Source organism: Diabrotica virgifera, chromosome 2, assembly GCF_917563875.1.
Source record: "Diabrotica virgifera virgifera chromosome 2, PGI_DIABVI_V3a".
NCBI classification, from domain to species: domain Eukaryota; kingdom Metazoa; phylum Arthropoda; class Insecta; order Coleoptera; family Chrysomelidae; genus Diabrotica; species Diabrotica virgifera.
This window is the reverse complement of record NC_065444.1, coordinates 196,873,207-196,900,784: the sequence shown is the minus strand read 5'-3', so window position 1 is coordinate 196,900,784 and position 27,578 is coordinate 196,873,207. Positions and strand designations below refer to the sequence as shown.

Sequence of the window (27,578 nt, the reverse complement as noted above, 5' to 3'; positions counted from 1 at the left end):
TAAGACTCAAAGATGTAATCCATCTTCTGTATAATAAAGAAGTCCCCCTAAATGTGTAGATCCCCTTATGAGAGTACTGAGAAGAATTACAGGAAATACGCTGAGAGATCGAAAGAGGAGTGAAGACGTTAGAAAATAATATAACGTACAATGTATAAAAAATTAAATAACCACATAACCAGAATGGGGGAGACACGTGTGGTCAAAATAGCATGAGATAAATATTCGGTAGAAGAAGTATCGGCCGACCGCGCAAAAGATGGAGTGATAACCTTCCATAGAGATATCAATCCACCAATGAATAAGCAGAATTGCTTATAAAGAGAAAGAAGACGAAGATATTTCACGTTTACACTTTTCTGTTGAAACTTTATTTCATTAAAATATGAATATTTCTGACGGATATTCTCTATAAGTTAAAGTTGATAATATGTAATCGAATGAACTATCTTCCAATAAGCTCGTCCCAGGAACTTTAGAATACTATCAATCCTTTACTGGAATCGAAGAGCACAAATTGTACTTAATAGATAACGAACCCAGTTCAGAAATTGAGATCAGGAAAGGAGTTAGGTAGGGAAAAACATTAAAAATATGAAGATGACACCGTAATTATGACAAGCTCTGCTAAACGTACCAATTTCTGTTCTAATATAGGATATGTACCAATTTCTGTTCTAATTAGATAATTCTGCTCGAGGAACGAACACCGACACACAAACTCTGGTAGGTATTCCAAGTTGTTAGATTGATGCAATGGACCAGCTCTTCAATACTTGCAAAAACAGTTAAAAGATCCAAAAAAAAAGTCTCGGAATTGCTCGTCACTTCATGTTGTTTATTTTCGGAATCGATCCAGAGCAGCATTCAGAAGATAAAGTAATCGAATGTAATCGAAGTAATAGACGAAACACTAAATGCACCCTTCTAAATGGACCTGCCGATAAAAAAATTCTAGTAAGTGAAACCAAAAAATGTAATTATGAATCAGCTTAACATTAAAAAAGCACCGGGATATGATCTTATCACAGGAACAGTGCCACAGGAGCTAAAGGCTTTAAATTATTAACATATATCTTCAATGCCGTCCTCACACTGGGATACTTCCCAAGGATCTAAAAAGTAGCACATACAATAATGACCCCCCAAACCAGGCAATAAATTAGAAGAAGTTACCTCCTACCGACCTCTTAGCTTTGGATTCCGAAACAAACATGTAACCATAGAAAAAGTACATAGAATAATTAACAAGACTAACAATGACTTCCAACAAAAACGTTACTGTTCTGCTGCCTTTATTGATATGTTAAAAGCATTCGATAAAGTTTGGCATATTGGACTCTTCTACAAAATTAAGAAGCTACTCCCATATCCTCACTTCCTATTACTAAAGTCCTACCTAACCAATAGACACTTCCTTGTTAGACAAAACGAAGAATATTCTTCTCTGACTGCCATAAAATCAGGGGTACCACAAGGCAGTGTACTCGGACCTATCCTGTATTTGTTCTACACAAGTGATATTTCTACTACACCGATGGTTACTATAGTCACATTTGCGGACGATATAGCTGCTCTCTCTTTACACGAAGATCCAAATATGGCATCAAGACAACTTCAAGTCTGCCTTAACAAGATGCAAAAATGGCTGTCAAAATGGCACATGAAAGCTAATGAACTAAAATCTACACATGTAACATTTACACTCCGTAAAGAAACTTACTCACCAGTACAATTTAACAACAACAATTTACCTCAAGCCGAAGATGTAAAATACGTAGTAATCCACCTAAATGGGAAACTAACATGGCGAAAACATATTTCACTAAACGCAAACAGTTAGGACTAATGCTAAGCCATCTATACTGGATCATCGGCAGAAACTCCAAGTTGTTTCTAGAAAACAAACTACTAGTCTACAAAGCCATTATAAAGCCTATTTGGGCCTACGGTATACAGCTCTGGGAATAGCTTCTAATAACAACATTAATATAATACAGAAGTTCCAATAAAAGACGATAAGGCTGATTCTTGATGCCCCGTACTACGTACCCAACTATGATCCAACGAGACTTAGCAATTCCAACAGTGCAAGAAGGAATAAGTGAATAATAGTGCAACATATCGCGAAAGAGTGTCTGTACATCCTAAAGAGTTAGCCAAGCGGTTGTTTGAAAACTTGCATATAGAAAAAAGAGTAAAAAGATTCAAACCAAGAGACTTAATTAAAAGGTAAAAGTAATTTGTATTATACATGTCATAGTAAATAGTAAAATATTGTAAATTGTAAATATGTAGTACTTATTAATAGTAGAGGAAAAATGTTTTGGGAACCAGTTAAGGGCGTAGGCACAAAATTTCACGCTGATGTGTTTTAAATGCATTTATTTTCTCGAAACCTGAGAAAAGTAACAAGTATTTTTGAAAAATTTAAACGCAGAATGAGATATTACATTATTACCGAGGGCCGAAAGTCCCTTAGAATACCTAACCAAAAAGTTTCTTTTGAATGAGATAAGTAGGTATTTAAAATTAAAAATCACACTAAATTTTCTCCTTTTTTTACTCCTGTAACTTACTGAAATAAACATTATAGTTTTCAGGGACTTTCGGCCCTCGGTAATAATGCAATCTTTAAGGCTGCGTTTAAATTTTTCAAAAATACTTATTAATTTAGGTACTCAGAATTCGAAAAAAATGAATGCATTTAAAACACATTGGCACGGAATTTTGCGCCTACCCCCTTCAATAGGTATTAAAAAAATTCTGGTAAACATTTAGACATAGTGAGAATTTATTTGTTTTTTGTTAGTACATCTAAATAAAATCACAGACAAAAGAATCACGATAGGTACAAGTTTCACATGATATGCTTTCACAGGGAGATATGCTTTCAAAGATAGAGAGGAGATTCAAGCTGGATACACCGAAAAATAACAAGAAAATGTTTAATCAGATACAGTAATCGCCAAATTTTTGGTCTTGTAATTATCAAATTTATCCATAGTTTTAATATCCATAATAGCAAACAAAGCAATGACCATACCAATTCCTAATATAAAAGTGATAAATATTCCTGACCATATAGGTACTGTAATAAATGGCACGCAGTCATTAGCATCCCCAAATTTTCCGTTTCGTGAATCAATTTGGACTTGCAAATCGTATATGTACAATTCTGTTCCATTAGCTTGGAACAGTGTTTGGCCATTGCAATGATATGAAAAAGATTCTGCTGCGTATATGTCTTCGGAAGTATATAGGGTATAGTCAGGACTTTGTGTCTCTTCTATTTTGACTGAAGACATATACCAGTAACCATTATTCCAATTAAAATTAAATCTTAAGGTAAACTTTCCTTTATCCGGTACGGGTACAATAATATTTAGACGAGGGTTGGGATGAGTATTGTATGTTATCATATCTTCGGCTGTTTGCCCCAAGTATATATCACCTTCAGACTCATTTTTTCTAAGTAACAACGCTTTTGAGGAATATAATAGAGCAAATAGTTTTAAGCCGTCTTTAGTGCTTTTTTGTGCCCTATAAATAACTGGTCCAACTGGAGGAGCATCTTTGCCAGACTGTTCCAGTTCATCTTCTTCGGATTCAGCTGGTGCTTGACGTCTTGAGCGTTTAACTTCATGGTTTGGAATTATAACGACAGATATAAAATTTCTTGAATCTGCTATTGTTTTTTGGATTGTTTGAATATCTTGTTCAGAGTTGCCAGTGAGATCTAAAATGTAAATTAAAGTTTATTAATCATTCATAACTATATGGAAAGATTATAAACATGGTCTATTAGTAGCTGCAAAAGAGAGTTGTGGAGTAACAAAAATTAGTAATAACCCCAAAAAATGCAAGGCATAATGGACAAAAGAAAGCAAGAAAGCTATTACAAGTACAAAAAGAAAAGAAGAGAAGTTAAACAGATGGTCAAAAATAACAAAGACAAAACGTGGGTAGAATTTGGAAATAAATTAACAGAAGCATTCGGCGAAAACCAGGAATAATTGTTCTATAACACACTTAAGAGCACGAGAAAACCAAAACCAAATACATTAAAAAACGTGAAGGATAAGAATGGAACCATACTTACAGTGCCGGATTTACCACTAGACCGACTAGGCCACGGCCTAGGACCGCATTCAAAAGGGGGCCGCAGCGTTTTGTAAAAAAAACGTTTTTGGTAAAAGAATTGAATGTTTTATTCTCCAAAATTAATTAATAATTACCTCTACTGTAAATCGAGTACATTACTTTTGTATATAAACAATACAATCTCATGCTTTTTGCTTTAATTAGGTACATAATCGTGAAATTATCGGGGTGTAATATCATTAGGACAATCTATATAGAATAATATGTTTTAAGTTAATTTTAAATAACCTTATAAGATATGTATTAGTGAAGTGACATTGAACTCAGGTGAACCCATAAGACGTGTTGTTTTGAGTTAAGGATAAAATATAAAATAGACGACAAAACACGAGAGAAGGAATTATATTATTGTACGTAGAATTGCGAAATGGTTTGGCTGATATAATGTTATTGTTTATAATACACTTCAAAGACTTGTAAATAAAGTATGTTGTAGCAGATGAAGCAGTAATTATTTAAATAAGGACTATAAGGGTTAATTGTATACCAACCCTTCAACTTTCCTTACAGGGGGCTGCTCGGGGTAATTTGGCCTAGGGCCGCAAGTACCCTAAATCCGGCACTGCATACTTTGACGATGAGGATCCGAGACAAACTGAAATCAGGTACTTAAAGAAAATTATTAATCAGAATGAAACAATAATATCAAATCAACAAATTACGATAAATTTATTGAAGGAACAACTAGATTTATTTAAATATACGCAAATAACTGATCAGTCGCCATCTACAAAACAAAATACGAATTCAATCAACCATTCAAACAGAGACCCAAATTTTGAACGAACGAAACAGTCTAGTAGTAAAATATTATATCCAAAAGACGAAAACACTACACCCGCAAAAAATGTTGCTGTAAATGAAAGTCTAGTTGTTGATAAAGAAAGGAGTTCCCCAACAAAAACTCTATTTAAAAATAGTACCAATAAAAATAAACAAGTTGTTTCCTTAATCGAAAATAATAAACAATTATCAGCTGATATTTTAAGAATACAAACGGAGGCAAAATGTTTAGATATCATTAATTTAACAAACGATGAGAATTTGATAAATACTGAGAGTAAAAATTCGGTTCCAGTTCCAAATAATAATGGGCAAGAATGGAAAACTGTTAGGTATAAAAGAAGGAATGGACCTATTATTGTTATTGGCAATAATGAAAACTCTGAAATCAGTGGTGTCCCAAAATTTAGTCATCTTCATGTTACTAGGGTAAACCAGCATACAACGGCAGATAATCTTAAGAAGATGTTAGAAAAACACTTTCCAGAAGTGATATGTACGTCCTTAACGGCTAAGCATCCCAACATATATTCATCCTTTAAAATCTCAATTTTTGAACAACATTTTGGTTTAGCGATGGACCCAAAACTATGGCCCGTAGGCTCTTATGTAAGCAGGTTTTTTATGAAGCGTCCAACACATACTCAAATAAAATGAAGGATGAAGAAACGACCGTTAACTCTCCATCAAATTTTCAAAATAACCCAATTCAACAAGGCACGGTAAGCACGTTTCATGTCAATTTACAGTGTATATCAAATAAAGTCGATATGATCAATGCTTTTCTTGCGGATAAAAAGTTCTATGACGTCATATGTTTTTCAGAGCACTGGCAAACTGAAGAAAATCTAAAATTAATTAACATCTCCGGCTTTTCACTAGCTAACTTTTTCTGTAGGGTTGAAAAGAAGCCAGGTGGAGTTGCTATTTATGTAAAAGAAAATCTTATGTATTCTTCTCTTAATCTAAATGAATATAACGTAGAGCAAATTTCAGAGTTTTGTGCAATTCATATACCTTCAATGAGAACCAATGTTTTAACTGTATACAGATCAGGTAATGGTGACTGTGACTTGTTCTTGGTGAATTTTGAGAATGTTATAGCATTCTTACTTAACAAAGCAGACAAACTGATTATACTTGGAGATTTTAATATAAATTTTAAAATTAAATCTGACTCTTCTTATGATATTCAAAATCTGTTAATGTCTTTTGGTCTAGAAATAACGATAAACGATTATACTAGAATCACATCTCAGTCCAGTAGTTGCATCGATAACATTATGACAAACTTTTCTGAAAATATCTACAGGGTGGGCGTATTTGAACCTTGTTTCTCTGACCATCGAGCACAATTTATATCTATTGATTCTGATCTTAAAGTTGTTGACATTAATCAATCACTTCAACGGTCTATTACTTCTTCTGGTTTGCAGAAGCTTAAATATACACTAGCTAGTACAAAGATGGACTTTTTCTATGACACCAATAACGATCCCGATGTCTTGATGTTCTTTTTAACTGAAACTTATAACAACTTAATATTAAAGTTTTTTCCATTAAAAAAAGTACGACAAACTGCTAAAAATAACACCCGTGCAATGGTTTAATGACGAATTAAGGTCTTACAGATCTAATCTTTCTCTCATTAAACACATTGCAGATGTCACTAAGGATCCCGATATTTTCAAACTATATAAACAACAAAAATATGAATATAATCGGCAGTTACAAAATGCTAAAAAGTCAGCTTATTCTAGTTTTATTACTAACTCCAATAATAAACCTAGAGACTGCTGGAAAATATTAAACTTCGAAAGAGGCAATACAAGATCCAGTTCAGTACAACCAGATCTATCTCCAGACGAAATAAATCAATTTTTTATTACAATCGCAGAGAATATAATTACATCCCTTCCCACTATTAATAACAATATCCTCTTCAGTTACAGAAATTATCCTTCCCCGAGTAAGTCTTTTTGTTTCCGACCCGTTGTGGAAGATGAGATCTCTCAAATAATTAAATCTCTTAATAATTCCAATTGTAAGGATGTTCACGAAATTAATAGCAAGATTTTAAAAGAGACTTACCAAATAGTTTTAACACCTTTCACTCATCTTATTAACTTAATTTTATCAACGGGAGTATTTCCAGGAGCACTAAAGTACTCAAAGGTTACTACCTATCTATAAAAAAGGTGATTCCTCGAAAGCTGACAATTACAGACCCATAAGCATTGTTTCTACATTCGCGAAAGTGATTGAAAAGATGATCAAATAACAATTATATTCTTATTTTGAGTCTAAAAGTTATTTTAGCAACTCGCAATATGGATTCAGAAGTGCTCGTTCTACTACAAACGCGGTATATAATATTGTGAGCGAGGTGGTTGAGGGGCTTGAACGTGGCAATCGCATAGCAATTTCTCTCTGCGATTTGTCGAAGGCTTTCGACTGCGTTTCACATGACATTTTGCTCCACAAATTAAACTATTATGGAATCAGAGGTATCCCTCTTAAGCTTATCTCTTCGTACCTATGTGGTAGACACCAGGCTGTAGTGTCTAAAGGTTATCTCTCCGATTTTCGACCCGTAAAACATGGAGTCCCACAAGGTTCGGTATTGGGACCTCTTTTATTCATTATATATGTCAACGATTTGCCTCATTTCATATCTCCGTACAAATCAGTACAATTTGCGGATGATACGACATACATAATATCAGGTAATAAAAATGAGGATTTAAAAATGGCTTACGAGGAAGTCTCTGATAAATCTAGCACATGGTTTGCTGCGAACAAACTAAAACTCAATACTGAAAAAACGCAGGACTTGATTATATCTGCAAGTGGTTTACATGGCGATCCAGATGACAAAGACACTGCTAAACTATTAGGAATAACCATAGACAATCGATTGAACTGGTAGGCTCATATTTCACAAGTAAAGGGGAAGCTGTCTAGTTCATTGTTTCTTATTCGTCAACTAGCAAGGGTTGTCAACTTTGAGACATTGAAAGTGACATATTTTTCTTTATTTCACTCACACCTAAGCTATCGATTAATTTTATGGGGCAATTCAACAAATGCTCTTCAAATTTTCAGGATGCAAAAGAAAGCTATCCGGATTTTAGCAGGGGTTTAGTTATCTGGAACATTGCCGACCTCTCTTCATCAAATTAAAAATTATGCCGCTACCTACTCTGTTGATATATCATGTTCTGACTGAAATTCACAGAATAAGTTCCCATTTAACAAAGCAGTCTGATGTTCACGTTCACAATACGCGAAACTCTCACTATTTTACCAACAGATATTAAACAGCTAAGCTGTAACAGTTTCAAAAAAGTCATAAAAAGGTATCTGTTGAAACATTGCTTTTATTGCTCGGAAGAATATATGACTCATTGCAGAACATCTACTGAAATGCTTACCGTGACACAAAATATTTTTTGTTAATCTATATTCTTGTTTGTGATACATATTTATAAGTTGTGTTTTATATTTCTGATTTATATACCTTGTGATTTTATATACCTTGTAATTTTTATATTCCTTGTAATTTTGACTTGCTACAAACAATTTTTTTTTGTAAAGTAGTTAAATAAATCTATATATCTATCTATCTACTTACAGAAGATAATGAGATTATGGAAAGGTGGTCAGAATATTTTGAACAACTCTTGAAAGTGGAACAAGTAGAAGGAAATAAGAAAAAAGAAAGCAAAAATCAACACACCCCACAAGAGCAACAGGAACAGATAGGAAATATAACACACAAAAAGAATTAACAAATGCAATCAACAAAATCAAGATGGACAAAGCACCAGGACATGACGATATAACTGCAGAAATAGTCAAACACATGAATGAAGAAAGACAACAAGAACTACTAAACATCATGAACCAGGCTAAGAAAGAAAAGAAAAAGACTAAGTTTTCACTCTAATGGCATATAAAACAACATAATGCTATTCTACACCCCACCAGAATGAAAAAGAAAAGAAAGTTCCACTAGATTGGCAGAGAGGCATTATAACACCATTGTATAAAAAAGGAGATAGCAAAGAATGCTCAAACTATAGGGGAATAACACTTGTAAGCACAGTAGGAAAACTTTATGCTAGTATACTAGAAAACAGGCTAAGAGAAAAACTAGAAAATACCTTTGAGGACAGCCAGAGTGGTTTCAGAAAAGAAAGAGGGACGAACGATCAGGTTTTCATAATGGGACAATTAGTAGAAAAGGTTCTTAAAACAGAAAAAGAAATACATGCAAGTGTCATAGATATGGAAAAAGTTTTAGACATAATTAAAAGAGAAGATATTTGGATAATACTAGGGACGAACAAAATTGAACAAGATCTAATAGGATGCATCCAGAGTTAATACGAAAAAATGAAAAGCTATGTAAGGTCAAGAAATGAAAAATCAAAAATATTCGACAGCAACATTGGATTAAAACAGGGTTGTGTCCCGAGCCCACTACGATTTAACCTAGTACTATTAGATGACGTAATAAAGAAAATGCAAGCACAAATGTAGAAAATATAATGTAGGATATTGAAAGTTGAAAATAATACAAATAACAGAACTAAAAATAATACAAAAAACAATTACAAGAAAATATAAACATACTTAGGCCTGGATCCCGCGTACCAAAAAAAAGTTGATTAATAGCAAGCTGAAAATTTGTTAACAGCTTAACGGTGTCTAGTCGGACAAACTTTGATGTACGGGAGCACTGGAGCAGGGTAAGTTTTAGTTGTGGAACAGGTTAAAAATTTTGCACGTCAGACTACGAAAGCGTCCCATGTATTTTGTCGTACAGAACTTCCAATTAATTTGTTACTCTTTCATTAAACTCATGCAAAAATCGGACTGCTATTTAGGGAACATCCATAAACTACAAAATTTTTGGAGTTTTTAATACCCTCCCCCTTCCGTCGTAAAGCGTCGTTTACAGTTGACTCCCCCCCCCCTCATACCGACGTCGCAATTGCAACTCATAACCCCCTTTTTAGTGATTTTTTTTTAATTCCATGTTATTTCTGAATTTTTAAAAGTTAGCTCTCTAAAGTTTATTTACGAATGTATCCAAATCAATATTATGTAGCTCATTAATATCAGCGTAATTTTTTTCTCTCAATTCACTATTGGGACCGTGCAAGTTGCGCAAAGCGACACCTATTTCTACGCCCTGCACTTTTATTCGCACTTTTAATTGTATTGACCAATTACGTTAGTCCTGGTTGCTGGATAATTATCAAGGCCATATCCCAAAAAAATAATAAGAAGAACAAATAAGATTCAGGTTATGTGATGAAAACGTAAACAATTGTATGTAGTAAATAAAATTAGTTATTAAAATGCAGTACTGCAAGCAAAATACAATTAATTAAATTTACCTTTATATAATAATTGCATATCATATGAATATTGTGAAGCAACATATAATTTTTCTCCTTCAATGACAGTAGATATGAAATGTACGTCAATTTGACAAATTCAATTGACAATATGAATTATTTAAGAAAGTTGCAATATTTCTCCGCTATTCGCGCACTATCGTTTCACGAATCCCTTCCAAGTACTCGCACACCGCGAATACAACTAATAATTAGCTTTATTGGGCAAGAGACAACACTTTTATGGGGGTTCCTATGCTTTCTTAACTGCATCATATAAATGTTAATACTTGCGATAAAAGTAATACACTAATTCTTTTTATTTCTACAATAGGGTATATTTTTTATATTCGTGAACTTCAAACGACGTCGGATGTGCACTCATTGCCCATTCCCCCTATCGTATACCGTCGTAATAAGCAAAGTCCCCCCTCCTCCTTGTCAACGACATAGTTTATGGATGTTCCCTTATCACCAACATGATACCGGTCATTTGACATGTTTTACGTGTCGGACTTATAAAATGCCCAGTTGGTGATAAATATCAGTCTGATTTTTGCATGAGAGTTTAATGAAAGGGTAACAAATCAATTGGAAGTTCTGTGCGACAAAATACATGGGACGTTTTCGTATTCTGACGTTCCAAATTTTTAACCGGTCCACAATTAAAACTTCCCCTTTTCCAATGTTACCGTACATCAAAGTTTGTCCGACTAGACACCGTTAAGCTGTTAACAAATTTTCAGCTTGCTATTAATCAAATTCTTTTTTGGTACGCGGGATCCAGGCGTAACGGTATTAAGAGCTTAAAATCAGAAACATGAAAATAAACAAAGAAAAATCAAAATCAATGATAGTTCGAAGACAAAAAGAAAAACATAGAATAGAAGTAGATGGCAAGCAACTTGAACAGGTAGACAGATATAAGTATTTGGGGGTACACATAAGCCGGGATGAAAAAATTAGAAGATGAGATAAATGAAAGAATTGCAAAGACTGGTAATAAGCTGCACAATAATACCAAGAGTAACTTTTTAAATAGGAAAGAAATCCGTAGGAATATTAAAAGGGAAATACTTATTAAAAAAGATTGTGAAACCCACTCTAATCCATGCCTGTGAATCTTGGGCATTAACAAAAAGACAAAAGAATAGACTAATGTAAGTACAGAAATGCAATTTTTGAGAACAATAGAGGGAAAACAAGGAAAGACAAAATTAGAAAACAAACTTTTAGAGAAAATCTGAAAAGACACCCAGTTACAATAGCAACCGAAAAAGAACAACTTAGACGGCTCGAAAATGTACTGAGAAGAGGAGAAGAAAAAATAGTAAGACATATGAAGCGAAAGAATTGGGATAAAGAAGAGAGGAAGACCAAGAAAAACGTGGACAGAAGAATTGAGGGAAGCAGCCGACACAAGAGGAATAAAATAGGAGGAAACAAAAGCATTGGTCATGGATAGAAGGAAATGTGGAAGAAAACGACGGAGAACCCAACTCTGTAATAGCTCACACCGAAAGGTAGAAGAGTTCTGGATTAAGTAAATAAGTATTAATTATTCATTAAAAATATTCTATAAAGAGTGAACCAAAAGTCAAGAAACGCATAATTGTCTCTTAACCTTCATAGGACTGGACGGGGTCCTTTCGGACTCCATTACATAATTTGTTGCTATATCTTTACATATGTGTAACTTTAAGCGTTGATGACCTCTCATCTATCTACAAATTATTCATTTCTTTGATAAATCATGAAGTAAACACTAATGTCAACGAGCTGGTTTGAGTTCAACATTTATATTTTTAAGTTGGGGTCTGTTTAGACCCCGCTCCGTCCTTTATGATCTAACTTTATAAGGTAACTTTACTAGCACTAGCTAGGCCTATCTTTACAATATGTGTAATTTTAAGCATTGACAACAAACTCAAAAGATTGCCTTTTTTGCTCCGAAAAAATTTTCAGTTTTCTGGGTAATTTAAAACAAAAAGATTACGTGTCATTTTTCTCAAAAGTCTTTTCAGATCTCATGTAATTTTTGTCAAATGATCTCAAAAGTTGATAGTTTTCGAGGTGTTAGCAGTTTGAATCTAAAAACTGCAATTTTTGCCTACATTGAAGATTAAATACTTATAGTCTTGGCAGATTATCGGTGAATAGGCCATTTTTGGGAAAAGTTATTTACCAGCAATTTTATTGCTGGAACCGAATCTTATGATTCTATATATTAATAATATAATTATGCAAAGTCCGCAGATGGTGTGCTACATTTTTTATAAACAAAATGGCGCCCGAAAATCGTGTTTTTTTTCCATTTCTACTCTATAACTCCAAAGATTTTAACTTTACACCAAAAACACCCAAATAAAAATTCACCGCAATTAAATTCTGCATAAAAACGTGTTTTTCCCGATTTACTTCGACGAAAATGTTCCTCGGAAAATACGGGTTTTTCCAACAATATCTTTAATTTTCAACGAAAATGTTAGATAAGTAATTGTTTATCAATAATTAAATAACTTGGTAATATAAAGCTCTTTTCACATAGATTATAATTCTAGGAGCCGATGGAAATTGAATGAACATTTTAGCAACAATTGAATTGCTAATTAAAAATTTTCGGTCGCTATAAAAACCACAATAATTATGATACATAATAATAACTATGATTTTTGTATAAAAAGACGCTGTACCTATCTAATGTAGTTTACAGAATTGAAATTGGACTATTTAAACGGCCTCAGAAATATTTTAAAATTATAAACAATTTTTTGACTTATAAACAAATAGAATATCTCGGGAAATATTAAATTAAATTAAATCATGAAAACGGTATTGGATAAAAAGCGGCAAGACGCTTCTTTTAAAAGAAAAAACGTTTAATTGTGATAAGTGGTTCCTGAGATACAACCGGTCAAAGTTGACCGGTATTTACCGCAAAGATATAAACAATAGGATCATAATTTTCAAACCATCATCTTTTTATTTTTGTCCTCTTTCTCTACACCAATTTTCATATCTTTAAAATCCTCATAACATATATTATTATAATAAAAACTATCGACATTACGAGTGAAAATTGCCAAAAAATAGCAAAATTCCAATCAAAAAGTAGGTTGGAGAAAATGTAATCTCAAAGTTCAAAATCGGTATACGTTAAAAAAATGCATTTTCTCGGCTTCCCATGGAGCAATTTTCTTCATTCTTTTTTTGTTCTCAAGTAACTCGAGTAGAGCCATCTAACTAACGCATTATTAAATGTCAAAGTTGCTTTTGTCAATAAAGATTGTTTAAATAATTATACAATTTTCAAATGAGAATATTTGTGTTTTTAACGTTAAAAGGTTGACTTGTAGTAAGTTTATCTAAAAAAAATCTGCAACTGGAAAAAATATGTAGTTTTCTTTTCTTATAAATAAATTAATCTATTATAACAAAATAAAAGCAAGTTTGACATTTAATAATGCGTTAGTTAGATGGCTCTACTCGAGTTACTTGGGAACAAAAAAAGAATGAAGAAAATTGCTCCATGGGAAGCCGAGAAAACGCATTTTTTTAACGTATACCGATTTTGAACTTTGAGATTACATTTTCTCCAACCTAATTTTTGATCGGAATTTTGCTATTTCGGGCAATTTTCACTCGTAATATCGATAGTTTTTATCATAATAATATATGTTATGAGTATTTTAAAGATATGAAAATTGGTGTGGAGAAAGAGCACAAAAATAAAAAGGTGATGGTTCGAAAATTATGATCCTATTGTTTATATACTTGCCGTAAATGCCGGTCAACTTTGACCGGTTGTATCTTAAGAACCACTTATCACAATTAAATGTTTTTGCTTTAAAAGAAGCATCCTGCTGGTTTTTTCCAATGCCGTTTTCATGATTTAATTTAATTTAATATTTCCCGATATATTCTATTTGTTTATAAACCAAAAAATTGTTTATAATTTTAAAATATTCCTGAGGCCGTTTAAATAGTCTAATTTCATTTCTGTAAAGTACATTAGATAGGTACAGTGTCTGTTTATACAAAAATCATAGTTATTTTTATGTATCATAATTATTGTGGTTATTATAGTGACCGTAAATTTTTAATTAACAATTCAATTGTTGCTAAAATATTCATTCAATTTCCATCGGCTTTGGTAATTATAGTTTATTCGAAAACAGCTTTTATATTACCAAGTTATTTAATTATTGATAAACAATTACTTATCTAAAATTTTAATTGAAAATTAAAGATTTTGTTGGAAAAACCCGAATTTTCCGGGGAACATTTTCGTCGAAGTAAATCGGGAAAAACACGTTTCTATGAAGAATTTAATTACGGTGAATTTTTATTTGGGTGTTTTTGGTGTAAGGTTAAAATCGTTGAAGTTTTAGAGCAAAAATTGAAAAAAACACGATTTTCGGGCTCCATTTTGTTTATAAAAAAAGTAGCACACCATCTGCGGACTTTGCATACCTATACTATTAATATATAGAATCATAAGATTCGATTTCAGTAATAAAATTGCTGGTAAATAACTTTTCCTTGTATTTTGCTCATTAGCCCAGAGTTTTAGTAAATTTCAAGATTCTGATCAGTACGCGGGGATTATTGCAATTTAGCCAATGGTTTTTAAATTATTATAGATGCGGTTCCACTCGACTTTTAAGCCGCCGCACGTCGCACTATATGCTGCGTCTCTCTCGCACTTATTCGCCGTGTGCAAGTACTTGGAGGGGATACGAGAAATAGCGAATAGCGGAGAAATCTTGCAACTTTCTTAAATAATTCATTGTCAATTAAAATTGTCAAATTGCTGTATATTTCATAATATCGACTGTCAATGAAGAAGAAAAATTATATGTTGCTCCACAATATTGATATGATATGCAATTATTATATAAAAGTAAATTTAATTAATTGTATTTTGCTTGTAGTAGTGCATCTTAATAATTAATTTTATTTACTACATAACAATTGTTTACCTTATAATAACATAACCTTAATATTACTTTTTCTTCTTATAACTTTTTTGGGGTATGGTCTTGACAATTATCCAGTAACCAGGGCCAATAATTTATTTATTTATTCAATTAATCATTCCCAATGTTCTAATTAAATACGCCAATCATATAGTAAGACAGAGACGCACCTTATAGTGTGACAGAGACGCACCATATAGTGAGACGGGCGGCCCCGCGCCGCCCGGCGTGGTGGCTTAAAAGTCGAGTGGACGCGCAAATAACAATTAAAAATAACGGTCTAAATTGAAATATAAGCCCGATTACTCCTCAAAATTTTGAAATTGAATGCCACAACTTCAATTTAGGTACTTGCTAACCTCAAAAAGAATAAAATAATTCAATTAGAAAACTCGAGGATTTCAATCCTCGAAAATGTGAATTTTCGCATTTTTCAGATATTTATGCCTGGTTGCACCAACAAATCTTAAGCTCCAGCTTAGCCCAGCTCAATTTAGAAATCGATAATTGTTTATTACCTATTATCCAAGCACGTGTTAACTGAGACGAAGTTTACGATGCAATCCACGTGGCAATCCATTGTGGCATGCTGAAAATTGATCTAAGACTCAATGGTGCAACGCGTACGTTTATTAAGCTGAGCTTAAGGCATGTCTTAAGCTTAAGATCTGTTGGTGCAACCAGGCATTCAGGGCAGCGTTTAGGTCAATTGACGCCCTAGGCAATCCTCTAGTAGCCGCCCTTCAAACATGTACCATTTTTGCAAAACAAAAAAAATTGCAGAAATTTTTATCTAAATAAGAATACACTAAGAATGGATTTAAACTACGATGTTTATATACCGATAACAGAAAAAATTGTCATTTCAGTTCGATCACATCAGAGACTTCTTAAAAAAAAAAAATTGCTTGACAAAATCGATAAATTATTAACACGTCCTTGCGTCATACTTGATGGGAAATTATTTTTAATTCTTGACATTTTCGAAAATGACCTCTCAGCGGACACGTTAGTAATAGCAATGGCAACTGGGATGCACAAATAAATGTACAAAGCAATGTCAAAATTAGGGAAAATATCTTTCAATCCACTTAGTGCAGTCACTGAAGGTTTTCATCCATCGATTTTCATGAAAATTGGTGAGTAGTTAGAGGATACCTCAATAAACAAAGGTGACATGATGCCAAATTTGCGCTTTTACCGTGGTGGTGGATGCCACCCCTTCTCGGTGGTGAAAATTATTTTTGAAGTTATACTTGTTTAGGCACGAGGGTGAAAATTTTGATTTTACTGAGCGCATGCGCACACCGACAGTATGGTATAAACGTTACACGGGATCTGATTGGGTGTTAAAATCATCTGCCAATAATTGTTCAATATGGAGATTTTGGATAAACAAATTAATGTTGTGTATATTCATATTAGTTTTTATTGTTGTGATGGCAGAGAAAAAAGTTTATAATTGTAGTGACTTTTTAAATAGTTTTTAAAAGCGACAGGTACGTAATAATTGTAAATGTTTCAGTATCCTAATAAAAAATTTCATAGGTACCTACCTATTTGGTAGAACCTACCAAAATAGTATGTAATGCTCTGATTTACATAATTTGATTGCCATCCAAATTTCTATCAATATTCACCTAATTCTAATATATTGTTTTCTTACTCTATGTTTTTCAATTCAAAATCAAAATAATTTTATTTTATTCAGAACTGTCAAAAGTTTAATCCGTTTAGTTAGTTGATCTTCGCACATGATGACGCATGGTCTCCGTGGGTAAACGTTTAAGTTGAATGAATTTCAATATGAACTGCGCTGATAAGCGGGTTCGAACCCCAATAGAAACTTTTATTTTTTTATTTTTTTTATACATTTTATGATTGTAAATATATTTATTATATAATTTTTTTTTTCAGAAAATACGTATTTACTTAGTTAAAATTTTTTCCGACAATTATTGTTCAGAAATCATTTGTGGCATTTTTCAATGTGTTTGTGTGTGTTTTATTCTTTTATTATTTTAATTTTTGGCACTGTTTTAATAAAAAATTTTGAGAAATAGTAAGTATAAGTTTAATATTTAAATAAACTGTTTAAAGTATATTAATTTCGTTGAAATCATGTAATAGAAGTATAACTTCTTACGTGTGTACAAAGGACACACACATTCATTTTTTTTAAATAATGCCATAAATCGATAGAGAGACAAGTTCTAAGCAAAATTTGTTATACAAAGTTATTAATATAAATCAATACTTTTTGAGTTATTAAAGATAAGATTTTATTTTTTCATAAAAAAATGCATGTTTTAAAGCTGTTTTTCACGTATAACTTAAAAACTATAAGTTTTTGCAAAAAAGTTATTATCACCAAAATTGAAGATAATAAAAAGCTGAATACACTCCTTACTTAAAGAACTAAACTAATGTTAATTCGAAGTGTGTTATCGGTAATTGAATGTATATATTTTTTTCAACGAGTACTCAAATCTAGGTATTCAAGCTGAATTAACGGGAAACGATGCATTTTATAAAATACATCTGTCAAGCACTTGTCAGTACTTCGGAGTACCGGAGTACCTAACAAATGAGCTCCAGTAGAAGTTAATAGCATCACAATTAAGCAAGTTATGATGAAAATAAGAGAACCCTTTAGAACTATTTAGGAAAAAGTGAAAAATAAAACATAAGTACGCCATTTCCACAAAAATTAAAATTTTTAGTAATCCTTAGAAGAATTTCTTTATATTAGCAAAAGTAATGATTTCAACAATTTTGAAGGTTTAGAATGCATATTTTTGAAAAACAGTTATAAATTTAAAAAATCAGAAATTCTAAAATTTTTATTTTCTTTTGATACTCCAAAAATACTCAGTATACGTAAAAAGTGATATATGTATAACAAAATTTTAGTTTTTTCTGTATCAAATATTTTACCTTTTTACTATTACTTTATGGTAAAAAATAACCGAGATAGAAACGTGTAAATCTTAAATTTTGCTGCGAGAACCATGTAACCGGGGCCATTTAACCTTTTATTTAAAAAAGTAAAAGGTTTAAAAGATTAGGTGGTTTAATAACCATTAAAATTAACTTTCAAATGTTTTTAGGCAAACCTGATATCGTAAAAATTAACGTAGGTAATTAAAAAAAAACAATAACTTTTTTGTAAAAAATTTTAAAAGATAAATTCTGAAAAATATTTTCTGTATAAATTTTAATGCTATCAACTTGTCCGGAGGCTCATTTAATAGATATTTCTAAGTACTTTGACAAATGTTTAAGAAGTTTATGTAACAAAATGCATAATTTTCCCGTTATTTAAGCGTGAATACTTAGATTTGGGTACTCACTGAAAAAAATATACATTCAATTACCTATAACTCACTTTTAGTTAACATTAAAAGGTTTTTCCACTAAGGAGTTTATTTCGTTTTTTTATTAGCTTCAATTTTGGTAATAATAATTTTTTGCAAAATCTTATAGTTTTTGAGTTATTTATGAAAAATCGGTTAAAAACATGCATTTTTCTCACGAAAAATGAAAATCTTTGATCTTGAATCACTCAAAAAGTTTAAAATTATTTCAATAACTTTATGAATGTGTGTGTGTGTGGAAAGATAATGGCATGGAATCAAGTCCATTTGCCACAGAAACTTATAAAAGGAATTTTCTTATAGTATAACTACAGAGATGTGGGTTATGCCGTTTTAAATTTGTATTTTATTTTCTTTAATAAAATTTACTAAAAGTTCCAAGGTGTTTTTATGGCAGCTAACAAAATGTGTGTGAGATTTAATGGAAGAAAATATTTCATTTCAATAAGTGTACGAATTAAATCATTGGATTTTTTTTAAATGTTTTTTGCAGCCGAAAAATATATGATTTAGATCTCCGTAAGAGTTCTGATCACAACTACAGGCCGAGGACTGTATAATGCCCAGCTTAGCAAGGTGCGATGGAAATCGCCCATGATTTGTTTTAAGTCGAAAAACACTTGCCGAAAAGAATTTTGAAGTAGGGTAGTTGAAAATATATAGAGGTGGGGATGGTAGGGTAGGATGTATTTTAAAGTAGGTATTTTGTGAGTTTTCTACAGTATTTTCCCACTGTCGTTCCCATCTTATTTTATTTTTTATCAAATGAAAGACGTCTGGTAATGTATAAATATTACAAAGAACTCCGTTAAGTACTGCTTCCTTAGCCAAACTATCAGCTTTTTCATTACCTAGTATACCTGTATGACCTTTGACCCATACAAATGTTATATTTAAATCTGCTATCAAATTTTTTAAATTGCATAATATAGGACATTTCATTCTTTCAAATTTTATGCTTTTTATTGACTCCAATGCAGACTTAGAATCAGTTAGTATTACTCCATCTCGTAAATTATTTGATGTTAACCAAGTAATGCCCTTCCAAATTGCTATAAGTTCAGCAGTATATATGCTACATATTAATGGTAATTTAAACATAAATGATTGTTTTGTATTTTGGATAAAAACTCCACAACCAACTCCGTGTTTTGTTTTTGATCCATCTGTATATATAAATGGCTTATTGACTAATCCACCTAATATGGATTTTAGAAGGGTGTGATTTATATGATGGTATTCTGTATAATTGGGTATTATGACTCTGTGTGGTTTTATTAGTGATCTATAGGGTATGGTATACATAAACAATGTTTTATTTTTACCAAAAGAAATGTGATCAGCATTGGTCTCAACGAAAGCTTCTGCCAGTGGAGGAGAATTCTTTAATTTCCAAAAGCGGTTTGTTAAATCTTCTTTTGCAATATCACTTAATTTGTTGATCATGTTTGACTCTAAGGATTTTAGTTTTAAAAGATATTTTTGTGATAATAGCTGCCGACGCAAATCCAAAGGCAATTCATTACATTCTGCCAGTATTGCTTTCACCGGTGATGATATCATTCCACCTATGCAAGTTCTAAGACATTTATATTGAACTCTGTTTATTTTGTTTAGATTGGTGTTACAAGCAGATCCGTATAAACAACATCCATAGTCAATGATAGACCGCACATAGGCTCTATAAAACAATAAAGCTATACCAGTAGCTGCGCCCCAACTTCGATTTGTTACACACCTAAGCAAATTATAGCCTTTCTCACATTTGTTTATTAAGTGACGTATGTGACTCGACCATAGTAACTTGGTGTCAACAATGATACCTAAATACTTAAACTCTTTAACTACCGACAAGGTACGCCCACACAGAGTTAATCTCTCTGGTGCACGTAGTCTATGCCTGGTAAAAAACATAATAGAGCATTTTTCTGTTGAAAGGGTCATACCAGTTTCTTCTGTCCATGTACTTACCTTATGCATAATATTATCAAGAGCCTCAGTGCATGCTTCATAACTATTTTGGATGGTGTATATACAGATATCATCTGCATATTGTATGCAATTTACGGAATTATGAAATAGTGAATGAATATTGGCAGAATATATATTAAAGAGTATAGTACTAAGTACGGATCCCTGTGGCAACCCATGATAAACAACCCTTGGACCATGTAACACATTTCTGTGGTCTCTAATATAGACATGTCTAGAAAAATATAGTTGCAATATATTTAGAGCAGTCGTTTCGCTAAGACCAATCTTAACCATTTTCTGTTTAAGTATATTTATATTTACAGAGTCGTAAGCCCCTTTTATATCTAGGAATAAACAAGCTAGATACTTGTTGCCAGAAAAGGCAATCTGGATGTCATTTACTAAATGAGTTACTGCATCCAAAGTACCATATCCCCTTCTAAAACCGTATTGAGTATTAGGTAAGATATTGTTATACTCGATGTACCACTCCAGTCTTGTTTTTATCATTCTTTCGAACGTTTTAGTTATACATGACATTAAAGATATAGGGCGATAAGAGGAAGGCATATTTCTATCTTTAGTAGGTTTTAAAATTAAACAAATGGTAATTTGTTTGAGATGCTCAACATAGTTTGAATTCACCCACCAATCATTGTATATATTTAGTATAAAATTTTTAGCAACTTGGGGAAGATTTTTAATAATGTCATATGTAACATAATCATTACCCGGAGCAGTACATCTAGAGGTCTTAATTGAAGCTTCAAGTTCTGTTATATCAAAAGGTGCATCCATGTAGTGGCTGCCAATTTTCTCGTTCGGACCTTCAAGCATATTTGGCACAAAACTAGGTGCTACAATATCAAAAATTTGGTTTATTAGTTCTTCAGATAGAGGATGTTTTTTAAAAGTTGAGTTTTTGTTCGATATTTTTTTTATAAAACTCCAAATTTTTGATATTGAATGATGTCGAACTTTATGAATGATGTCGTCTTTATTTTGTATCAGATTTTCAGCTTGTTTAATAATTTCTTCATCGCTTAATTTTGGCAAATATATTAATAACACGAAAACGTTGATAAATAAGTCGATAAGATTCCAGACGTCTATTCAGGTCTCTTATCAGTGTCGATTTTAATATAGAATGTGTGGATCTTCATCGGATCACTAGTCGAAAAGTTTGGTTCATCATCGGACCCCTCGTCAAATTGAATTTTTCTTTTTCGCTCTCTTATTTCTTTATACATATATGTTTTATTTGAGCACAATTTTTTTGGCTTCCTTGCGGTAAAGTAATTTGAAAGAGCTTCATACTGTTTAATGACAGAACCCAGATCCATAATTTTTATATAAAAATATTTTTTGTACAGTTATTTTGCCGCCCTCTCATAATGTGCCGCCCTAGGCTACTGCCTATATTGCCTAATGGATAAAGCAGCCCTGCAGGCATTAATGGCTTATAAATCGAAAACTATCGACTTGTAAGAAAAATAAAAACAAATATTTTTGTTTAAAATGACCCAAAAGACTTAAAAGACTTAAAATATTTTCCGGAGCAAAAAAGTGAACTTTTGAATCTGTTAAAAAAAATGGTTTTATCAGTTTCGCCCGGGACCCTTCTGATTTGTTTAAAGGAGATATTTTTGATCAAGAAACCGTAAATAAACCGAGTCAGACAATTTTTCATACAGAAACGGCCTCACATCATGGATTATTATTTCATGTACGGAAAATCCAAAATAATTGTAAAAATTACGTAAACAAAAAATATAGCTATGTCCATTGTGTCCAAACTTTCCACACTTTTAGTCCATTTACCTACTCACGGTTTTTGCTCAAAATTTTAAAGAGTCGCTGACATGAAATTTGGTATACACACATAGTGATTTTGTCGCCAATGTGTTATTTTGTCCTATTAGTGAGTTTCACCCCAGATAAACTGACTAATTATATTATTTTTTAAATTAGCTAAATCAAGAAATCAATTTTCTAAACTAGCTAGAATTAAGTATTAATATATTGGGTTTTGTATTTAATGTTTTTTACGAAATTTTTAAATAATTTCAAAATTTCACCTTACATTGTTCATAATAGACCCTATATAATACACTTGTTTAAGATAAGATTGTGAAGAAGCTTCCAATAACATAAAAGTATACAGGGTGATTCATTAAAACTAAAGATTATGCGGATTATGCTAGCCTTTCGTGACTCACCGTGTATATATAAATTTATGTTTATAAAGCGCTCATTTGAATATAAAAGTTAACGGGTCCCAGAATTTTATATAATTTTCTTAAATAAAGACACAAACAATTTTATTCCATAAATGGTTTCCATACTGTATGATTTCAAAATTTCTCTTTGTGCTATTCCTAATACACCAGGGCAGCTTTATCCATTAGGCAATATAGGCAGTTGCCTAGGGTGGCACATTATGAGAGGGGGGCAAGAATACTGTACAAAAAATATTTGTATGGGCTATTCCACGAACATACGCCTGTTTTGGATTACTTCGACAACGAATATTTTACTGTGCAACATAAGAAGTACGAAAGTAAATGGCGCTAATAATTATTCCAATAAACAACAATGTAATTTGCAATTTACTTTCGTTCTTCTGATTTTGCACAGTAAAATATTCGTTGTCGAAGTAATCCAAAACAGGCGTATGTTCGTGGAATAGGGTATATTATATAAAAATTATGGATCTGGGTTCTGTCATTAAAGAGTATGAAGTTCTTTCAAATTACTTTACCGCAAGGAAGCCAAAAAATTGTGCCCAAATAAAACATATAAAGAAAAAAGAAAGAGATTTTTATCACCTAGTGATGAGATGAAAATCCACACATTCTATATTAATTGACACTCTGATAAGACACCTGAATAGACATCTGGAATCTTATTATCGACTTACTTATTTATCAACGTTTTCGTGTTATTAACAGATTTGCCAAAATTAAGCAATGAAGAAATTATTAAAGAAGCTGAAAATTTGATACAAAATAAAGACAACCAAGATACATCATTCATACATGAATGCATTCACTTAAAGGGTCATTTGGATATCACAATAAAATCACCAATTGACATAAGAAGAGTTAGTGCAGTCACTGAATGTGGATATATTATGAGCTATTACCTCAGATTTCGTTGAACCTCCATCGATTTGCATGAAAATTGGTGAGTGCAGAGGGTATCTCAAGGAACAAAGGTGACATGGTGTCAACTTGCGCTTTTACTCTGGGGGTGGATGCCACCCCTTCTCGGGAGTGAAAATTATTTTATTAAAAATATCCTCAAAATTAGATAGTGGGACAAATTCTAAGCAAAATTTGTTACATAAAGTTATTAAAATAAATCAAAACTTTTTGAGTTATTAAAGATCAAAGATTTTAATTTTTCGTGAGAAAAATGAATGTATTTAACCGATTTTTTATAAATAACTCAAAAACTATAAGATTTTACCAAAAAGTTATTATTACCAAAATTGAAGCTAATAAAAAATGAAATAAACTCTTTACTGTAAAAACCTTTTTAATGTTAACTAAAAGTGAGTTATAATAGGTAATTGAATGTATATTTTTTCGGTGAGCACCCAAATTTAAGTACCTATTCACGCTTGAATAACGGGAAAATGATGCATTTTATAACATAACCTTATTAAACATTTGTCAAAGTACTTAGAAATATCTATAAAATGAGCCCCCGAACAAGTTGCTAGCATTAAAATTTATGCACCAAATATTTTTCAAAATCTATCTTATAAAAATTTTTCCAAAAAAGTTTTTTTTTAATAATTTCGTTAATTTTTACGATATCAGGTTTGCCTAAAAATATTTGAAAGTTAATTTTAATGGCTATCTAACCACGTTATGAATTTAATCTTTTAAACCCCTTACTTTTTTAAAAATAAAAGGTTGAATGGCCCCGGTTACATATGGTTCTCGCAGCAAAATTTAGGCTTTAAACGTTTCTATCTGTTATTTTTACCCTACAGAAATAGTAAAAAAGTAAAATATTTGATACAGAAAAAACTAAAATTTGGTTATACATATATCACTTTTTACGTATATTGAAAATTTTTGGAGTTATTATCAAAAGAAAATAAAAACTACGATAATTTGAAAAATTCTGGTTTTTTAAATCTTATCTTTTTTTTTCACAAATATGAATTATAAATCGGTCACAATTGTTGAAATTATTATATTTTACAGGTATATTTTATAAAATGCATTGTTTTCCCATTATTTTAGCTTGAATACTTAGATTTGTATACTCGTCGAAAAAAATATACATTCAATTACTCATAACTCACTTTGAAATAACATTAGTTTAGTTGTTTAAGTGAGGAGTCTATTCAGATTTTTATTATCTTTAATTTTGGTAATAATAACCTTTTTGTAAAAGCTTATAGTTTTTGAGTTATACGTGAAAAACAGCTTTAAAACATGCATTTTTTTACGAAAAAATAAAAGCTTTGATCTTTAATAACTCAAAAAGTATTGATTTATATTAATAACCTTATATAACAAATTTTGCTTAGAATTTGTCTCTCTATCGATTTATGGTATTATCTAAAAATTAATAATTTTCACCCCTAAGAAGGGGTGGCATCCACCACCACGGTAAAAGCGCAAGTTGGCATCATGTCACCTTTGTTCCTTAAGCTATCCTCTAACTACTCACCAATTTTCATGAAAATCGATGGAGGTTCAACGAAATCGGAGGTGAAAACCTTCAATGACTGCACTAAGTGGATTGAAAGACATTTTCCCTAATTTTGACATTGCTTTGCACATTTATTTGTGCATCCCAGTTGCCAACGTGTCCGCTGAGAGGTCATTTTCGAAAATGTCAAGAATTAAAAATAATTTCCCATCAAGTATGACGCAAGAACGTGTTAACAGTTTGTCGATTTTGTTAAGAAAAAAATTTTTTTTTGAAAAGAATTCTCTGATGTGATCGAACTGGAGTGACGATTTTTTCTATTATAGGTATATAAACATCGTAGTTTAAATCCATTTTTAGTGTATTCTTATTTAAATAAAAATTTCTGCAATTTTTTTTTCGCAAAAATGGTAGGTACATATGTTTGAAGGGCGGCTACTAGAGAATTGCCTAGGGCGTCAATTGACCTAAACGCGGCCCTGTAATACACCCTACATAATATAGTTCATTGAAATAAGGTTATTCAGCAACTGTTGAAAATAAAAAATATACAGGGTGATCCATTAAAAATAAAGCTTATGGACTCTTCTAGGCTTGCGTAAATGACTCTGTACATTTAAATTTATATTTAAAAAGTGCACTTTTTTATGTAAAAATCGACGAGTCTCAGCGCTTTTTATAATTCTTCGAAACGATGACAAAAATAATTTTATTCTATATGCCTTTCACACTGTAGATAAACAATAAATCAGTAAAATAACGTGTGGAGCGGTAACGATTAATTTCATTTGGTATTTTAATTAGGGGGTTATTTTTACAACTTTTTTTTTCAAAAAAAGGGACAAACTTTATTTTAAGAAAAATTAAAATTAAAAAAGTTGTAATGAGTTGTTCCCGAAAAGTGCTTCATTTATTTTGGTATTTTACGTTGAAATATTTGGTTGGGAATTTGACGAATAAGAACCTATTTTTATTCTACTGGGTCACAGACATCTACACCATTTTTTTCAGTGTTTTATAAGCTATATTATTTTAAGGTTGTTTTTTTTCTCGATAAAATTCTTACTTTTTGAGTTATTTGCGAAAAACCGTCTAAAAACGTGTGTTGTTTTTGTTGTAAAATAAACATATTCACTCGCAACTATATCGCGAAAAGTATTGACAGTGAAAAAACCCTATAGAACAAAAGTTGCTTAGAATTACTTTATCCACTTATTTCGGACGTATTTTGAACCAATATTTTTTCACCCCCGAGAAGGGCTGAAACTCACCCCAGGACAAAAGCACACATCGGCACAATATCACTTTTTTTTCTTTGATATTGTTAGCTATGTGTTTGTCAAATTCCATGTCAATCTAAGAGGTTCTTTAAAATCTGGAGGTTTTGCAATATTTTATCGAGAGTATAAAAAATGGACTATTATTGCGCGTTCGTCCATGTTTTAGAAAATTGCATCAATGGTGAGATATATCATATGATATATTCTACATCTACATTTACAAAAATAACAACACGTAGCAAATAAAAATGAAAATATCTGATTTACAGATAAGGGTTGCAGATTTTTAGTCGGGAGCGAACGTGTTAAATAAAACAAAACTTGAAAAATAGTTTATACAAATTAGAAACATACCAATGATATTTTCTAATTCTATCACTCCATTGGGATTATAAATTGAGTAATATCCTTTTAAAATAGGTTTTATTGTTTCTGATAGAGCACTAGGGCTTTTGAAAACAAACACGTCTGGACTTTTAAATCTTTCTATAACTTCTACGAAATTGTTTGTAGAGAACTCTTCTAATGGTGATATATTCAATTCATGATTGCTCCATAGAAACACTGCACCATTTGTACAATATATATTAAAAATAAATATAATTACAGCTTTAAATAACATTTTTGGTAAATGAGTCACAGAACAGAAGAAACTTAAAATCAATATTTCCCGGATTTAGTTTGACGTTTCCAAATGAGCTTTTCATGTTTCATTGAGCGAGTTCCGAATGTTGTCACCTATAGGAAGTTAGCCGAACTATTTTGGGCATTCAAGATTTGCGTAGACGTATATTTTTGTAGGATTCAACAAAAACTCTGCAGAAATTATCTACAAGTAAAAACAAAATAAAGATACGTTCTTATTTCTAATACCGTTCTAAAAATGTGTTATCTTCCTATTTAATTAAATTTCTCACAAATATCAACTTGACTCCGCCT

At 31.7% G+C, this 27,578-nt stretch overlaps 1 protein-coding gene across 1 annotated transcript; it reads right to left on the bottom strand.

The window, feature by feature from the left end:
- Window positions 1–2,772: 2,772 nt before the first annotated feature.
- Window positions 2,773–27,299, bottom strand: LOC114330508 (V-type proton ATPase subunit S1-like). Its single transcript, XM_028279851.2, has 2 exons — window positions 26,994–27,299; window positions 2,773–3,739 (listed from the first exon to the last, which is right to left on the bottom strand). Exons 1-2 carry the CDS (start codon window positions 27,259–27,261, stop codon window positions 2,949–2,951), a joined length of 1,059 nt encoding a protein of 352 aa, XP_028135652.2. The 5' UTR covers window positions 27,262–27,299; the 3' UTR covers window positions 2,773–2,948.
- Between the last annotated feature and the right edge of the window lie 279 nt (window positions 27,300–27,578).